Source organism: Limulus polyphemus, unplaced genomic scaffold, assembly GCF_000517525.1.
Source record: "Limulus polyphemus unplaced genomic scaffold, Limulus_polyphemus-2.1.2 Scaffold5128, whole genome shotgun sequence".
Lineage (NCBI taxonomy): Eukaryota > Metazoa > Arthropoda > Merostomata > Xiphosura > Limulidae > Limulus > Limulus polyphemus.
The window spans coordinates 70,567-77,401 of record NW_013670738.1 but is presented as its reverse complement, the minus strand read 5'-3'; the positions used below and the strand labels follow the sequence as shown (position 1 = coordinate 77,401).

The 6,835-nt window shown below is 31.6% G+C and overlaps 1 protein-coding gene across 1 annotated transcript in view; it reads right to left on the bottom strand.

Moving 5' to 3' along the window:
• Nucleotides 1-334: 334 nt before the first annotated feature.
• Nucleotides 335-6,835, bottom strand: part of LOC106472162 (DNA polymerase alpha catalytic subunit-like) — a 73,059-nt gene continuing 66,558 nt past the window's right edge. The window contains exons 23-24 of the mRNA XM_022400763.1: nt 1,419-1,540; nt 335-490 (exon numbers count right to left, since the gene is read on the bottom strand). Of these exons, the coding sequence (XP_022256471.1) occupies nt 335-490; nt 1,419-1,540 (278 nt within the window). The remainder of the gene's footprint in view (nt 491-1,418; nt 1,541-6,835) is intronic.

Below are 6,835 nucleotides of genomic sequence, written 5' to 3'. Positions count from 1 at the left end.
AGTACTGCATACAAAAACATAGCAGGTTTGTTATTTCTTAAAGTACTCAAAGTAAATTGCAAGTGTATACTGAAAACCTATATACACTATTTCAAGTTTAATTAAAACAAAGCAAACATTTAGGTACAGGTACAAATGAACTATTAATAAGTAATGATAAGATCATACATATATACAATTCCTATGCAATTTTGTTATGACCTATGAAAGCTCTGCCCTCAAAAATTGAGCTTCCAGCTCGAAAATATAGAAGTTTCAATTGAAGGAACATTTCTTCCAGTTTTTAACTATAACAATTTAGCTTCAGTTTATTTACTTTTATTTACCTAATATATTAAAATCTTACCTGAAGCTGGACGTCTGAGGAGAGATCAGAATTTTTCATCAACTGTTTAACTTGTCTACGGCTTTCAACTAATTTGCGAATTTCAGTTGGAAGAACACCTGGTTCCAAACTAGGATCTGGAAGTTCTACTTGGACTTCATCCTCCTACATACAGTTGTGAAATTGTACTCACAAAGGTGAATAATATTGTTCACAATTTCATAAAATACTTTTCTTTGTTTGTAAAACAGTAAAGGAAAATATTATTATTGTGAGAATGAAGTTTTCAAATGTGGCTACAAACAAAAATATCTATAAAATCCATTTAATAAGAAATTATTCCACTTTATACATTATTCTAAAAATGTTTGCTTTATATAAAAATAAAAAAATAACTTTTTCATCATCAAATGGGAACAATAATGAAACTATTTGATTTAGCAAAGTATTATTAAACACAAAATAATATTTTCTCAAACATATAAAGACATTTCATTTTTTTAAATAAAAGTTAAAACTTTTTTGAACAAAACTAAGAAATATCATTATGGTTTACTCAGAATTGTTTACATTAGCATCAGCCTTCAATACAAATGTGTTATTTACTTTCACATAGTTAAGCATGAAAATGACTAAAATCTTTGAAGAAACAAAGTGTTTAAAACAACATAAAACATTAGTACGAGATTGAAAATTTTCATATTAATTTCTGTATTGGCAAGTATTCTTCAAACTAGGGCATTAACAAATTACCTGCTGGGAATAGCTTAAAACTACTATAATAATGAAAAAATATAAGTTCTATTTACTAATGCTTTCTTAAAAGTATTAAATCAATCTATTTTAGTAAACTGTCAGTAGTTAATCTGAAATGTCATGTGACAGAAGATATCAGATGAGAATGAAATTGATTAACATATCCTTATTCATATTTTAGACTCTATGCTAGTCCTTCAATGACTGAGGAAGTTGGCACATAACTGCAAATACTGTCCCCTAGCAGAAAAAAGAAAGGTTAAGTGTCTATATACAATGATGTCAACCAGATAAATTCACTGTCTGTTTTTTGAAAAAAAGTTAACATAGTGTTTACCTCATTATTGGTAAAAGCAGCTGGAGCACGTGAAATGGTTGTGAAGCATATGTTGTATTCCTGAATAATTGATGGGTATAAACTGTTGAAATCCATAAGAAGAATGTACTTGTCATAGAAACCTGAAACATACATGAAACTGATTAACATATTAAGTTACTTTTTATATAAAATATATTTCAAAATGGTAGGAAAAAAAAATATATATATATAATTACAAATTGGCTATTTTTAACATTAATCAAAATAAACAGATGGAAATAGTTATATGTCACTCTAAATTATATTTGGGCAAAAATATGGACAATAAGTTAGTTTTTAAATTCAATTATAAGCTCATATACTACTTACTAGCAAATGTGATAGTAGTAGATGAATAAGAGGGTAATTCTAGATATTAAGTTTTAGGCTCACCTTTAAGCTACTAGTAATTACAGCAGTGATATTCATTATGAAATTTGATAATTAAATCTGTCTGAACTAAATTAAAACCTTACAAATTTATTAGTTTCAAACAAAGTTTATTTCACAATATTTTCAATGTTTTCTGTTTGCACTATTACAATCATTTTTTTGTTTTATGGTTTGTTTTGAATTTTGTGCAAAGCTACACGAAGGCTATCTTTCTTACTCCTATTATGTTATTAGTCCTCAACACTTTTTATATTATTTAATACGTGTATAAATATCATTAAACAAGAAAAATCTGATTGTAACAATTTCAAGACAGATAGAACACCACATGGTGTAAAAATTATTTTTTTTATTTTATACATAATGTTCAATTAACAGGTAATGAGCGAAGATTTGGTATGCTTATACTGTATGCCTCATTCTCCTATAATATATATTTAAATATAATGAATCAAATATTTAACTTTTTTCTGGAGTTCTAGTTTAGAACTAATTTATGGATTAGGCCACATGCTAATGCAACCTTACTTGTTACTCTCTACAGCATGAATGAATCAAGAATGTTATCTGCTGTTGCACAGAATAGTTATACCCGGTGGTATGAACAGCATTACACTAATAACTTATATATTTTAAAGGAATAGGATAGTTTTGTTGTGTAACATATTAATTTGACTTATCTTTCAACTTAAAGAAAGTAATATGAAACATTTGGCACTAACTTTATATTATGCAATATATGATTCTTTGATTTTTTAATACATATAAATAAATAAGTCTTCTATATAGGAATGAAACCGTGGAGATTAGTTGTTGTTATGACTAACAGCATAGTTATTTTTTAACTTTTAACTGGCTGATTACTAATTCCTATATTTTGGCTATTAAGCTGGCGATATGTAGAATAAATTAATAGTTAATTAGTCAATCAGTAGATTAACCCTCAAATTACTGACATGCTTTTTATGATATTCACTATACTGATTAATTTTTATGTTTTTGTCTGTTAAAACATCACATTTGAAGTATAATTTTTTTTTTCATGTAACTTTTGAATATTCAACCACTTTTTTGAGGTTCATGAAGAATATTAAAAACTTGTTTACATTTCTTACAAATGAGTTATATATGGAAATTTACAGTTGACTTTATTTAGCTTTAATTTATTTCCTGTCATTACACATGCCATTTATATCTAGTGCTTATATGAATGTTTGTATGCATCAATACCTTTGTTGAGCATTTAAACACTTTCCAAGGACTCATTCTAATATCAATAAAAATTGTTAAAACTACAGCTTTAATTTTTCTGCTAGTATGTATAATACCCTTGATGTTATTTAGTAAAAAAGAAAAAATTACCAGTTTGGAGAAGAACAATCGATTGGAGGAAAGACTGCTTGTCAAAATAAATAAAATAAAGTGAAATAAATTTGTTTTACTGTAAATTACTTATTATTCTTTGAATTCAAAAAGAATAAACCAGTTTTATTAAGTAAGGACTTGTGTCGCTAAAGTTTCGTCGGAACGAAGTTACGGAAAGTTAATTAACAAACGGAGACGTAACAATACTATAAGCATTTAAAGATGAACTGAAAAAATGCTTCCATCAGTGGTATATCAGCAAGGTTACATCGTTGTTGGGAGACAGCCCATGTATGGAGAACCAGCATGTGTCCATTGACACCCAGACGGCCATTTTGAAACCAATCCACGCACGCTGGCTTATTAAAAGCCATGAGGTAACTAGTAAATGACATGAACTGATCCAATCAAGTTTCCACTGATTATCATTTGTATGTTCCCATTAATAAATAATAATATTTAAATAATAATATATAACTTCACGATACACTTATTTTCAACAGTCGCTCTTTTACAAACGTTTTAACAACGAACGTTAACATCAACAATACGTCTCTCTCTGACTGCAGTTCAATTACTCATTACCTTTACACACACTATTCTATTACCGTCACGTTGTCACCCTCTTTTATATACCAAACTACCCTTTATCTAGTAAATACTAGAGCATTCGCCAAGGTACAGGATACTTCTAGAAAATAGGTGGCGCCACACCAGTCACGTGTTCTCGATGACGCAACAATAATGATCTTGAAATGTGTGGTAACGAGACCTGATGAAATACAACTTACAAGTGTAATTTGACTCATTCCCCTCATACCGAACCACAATTACGATACATAAGTTTACATGTGTACTCATCTATCTCTTTGAACTGTTTTGATTTTAAGACAGAAAAAATAGTTTCACATATCAGAGGTCTCCGTCTCCTTTTCAAACAAAGCGTTATAGTTTAAACTTGCTTAACGTGCAGTTTATTTTGTAACTTGCAACGTAATAGTAATACTTACAGTTACAGGAAGTTTTTCTTTTTGGGTTACCCGATAAAAAATAAAAATGCATAGTCTAGTCCACTTAGTGAAAATTGAAACGTTTTATTCCACCGACTTAAGTTCAAAAAGTACAACTTGTACAAGTTCCATGTAACGATAGGCCTAACTTCACCGATAAATAACGCCTCAATAGTGACTTATGTTTCGTAACTTCCCTCGAGCGTACGGTACGTTTTTATATCTCTAGTAGTTTGTTGAAAACGCAAAATTAAAATTTACAGAGCTGAACCAACTAACTGGCTGAATCAATAATTCATTATCATTTCCAAACCCTACTTTTGCCTAACTGTTAGTTTTAGTACTTTCAAATAATTTCCTAACTTTCCAGAACTGACATCAATACTCCCTCTGGCAAAACAAAAATACAAATCTTCAAGTTAAAAAGAAGAAGAAAAACTTAAGCTACGACATTACACTAGCTTTAAAAATTTCTCAACTTGTATGTCCATTTAATTATAAATGTATATAGTCGTTTCTGTTTCACAAAAGAAAATAGGTTCTAGTCTCAATGTAACTATAAATGTGGTCTTTTTTCATACAACAATATCTGTTTAACGCCCGTCCACAGACATTAAAAAAATAGTCTTTCAATACGGAGTTTTGAACCAATATCCTTCCTCAAGATCCACTGTTTGTACTACAAAGAAATCTGATGTAAGAAGAGCCTGAAACCTTGCATTCGAATGGTTGTTTTCTCTGTATACTTGTGTCCAAGGAACTGCTGAATTCGTAAAATTCTGAAACATTTACCCACTGAAGACATTCTGCTGACTGTAGGCAAACCAAGCATAAAAAAATATTTGCGGGTCGTGGGTTTCAATCCCCGTCACACCAAACATGGGGGCGTTATAATGTGATGGTCAGTCCCACTATTCGTTGGTAAAAGAGTAGCCCAAGAGTTGTCGGTGTGTGGTGATGACTAGCTGCCTTCCCTCTAGTCTTACACTGCTAAATTAGGAACGGCTAGCGCAGATAGCCCTCGTGTAGCTTTGCGCGAAATTCATAACAAACCAACCCTTATATGTAATAGTAAAACACGCAAAATCGCATAACGCAAAAGTGAAAATTCGTATGTATCTCCCCATGAACCCGAATAACCTCCATACCAAATATGGTGAAGATCCATTTACAGGGAGTGAAGTAGTGGTAAAAAACGATCAGACAAACCGCAAAACTGAATATTTGCACGTACCCCCCACGTGTATCTAATGAACCTCCATATAAATTTTGGTGAAGATCCACCCACACCCTGCAAAGTACTTACATGGACAACAGACAGTACTACTATATTTGTATAGATATATTTGTTGACACAGTGACAGTGAAGTGTTTGTGCCCTTTGATTAAAACCCCTTCCGTGATTTGCCCAAGATAACTTGGGCATCCTCCATGTTTCAAAAATATTTGCTCTAGTTAATTCCGGCAAACCATTTCTCACCGTATTTCTAATTATTTGCCCGAATTTATTCGCTATATTATCATATATTACAATAGGCTCTCAAAAAACCAAATATAAAAATGCCTTTTTTGGAAGCTCATTTTCAAGAAAAAATAAAACAGAATACTTGATACGGAAGGGGTTAATGACATGGTTATCAAACAGTAACATTACCCAACTAAAAAGTGTCAGGGAGAACAAAGAGTAATGGATGTCACCTGCCAAAAGTGTAGAAATTATATTTTGGTACTAAAGGTCGCTTCTCTTCACTCTAGGCACGTGTAGTCCAATAAAATTTCAAATCTGATAACACTGCCATAGTCGTCAACTAATAATATTATATGGTTATGAAATAACAATAATGCCATAGTTACTAATAAATCATAATTCCCTACTATCAGAGCATCACTCCGGTTTTTCCGTCGCATGTGATAGTAAGAATACATATTGATTTGACAGGTTTTGGTGATTCGCCTCTGGCGAAGAACATGTGTTATCACGCAGAAAAATAGATCCGGTAAGCTTAGTAATTGCTACATTTTTCTCGCATTTTAATGAAATTGTTGTGCTGTAATCTATCTTCACCTACTAAAATGTATTTTTGGCATGAAAATTGGAAACCAATTATCTCAAATTCTACAAAAGTAATTACCATTTTTTAACGTAAACAACCCTTGGGTAGAAATATTGTTACGACATCGAGGTCACGTGACTAGTATCACGCCACTTCTTTCTCGAACCTTCGTGAATTGTCGGGAGATTACTAGATTGGGGGTAGTCTGGTATATATAAGATGGTCACAACGTGACGGGACAATGTGTAGGTAATGAGTAATTGAACTGCAGTCAGAGAGTGTGTAATTGAGTATTGTCGAGCACGAGCACGTGAGACGTTCTAGCGTTCGTTATAGCGCGACTGTTGAAATTAAGTGTATCGTAAAGTTGTATTCGGAAAGAATAAACCAGTTTTATTTGAGAAAGGACTGGTGTCGCTAAAGTTTCGTCGGAACGAAGTTACGGAAAATTAACTAACGACTGGAGGCGTAACAATATATATGTTTATATTGTTACGTCTCCGTTTGTTAATAGATTTTTCCGTAAATTCGTTCGACGAAAAGTCCTTTCTTAATAAAACTGGTTTATTCTTTC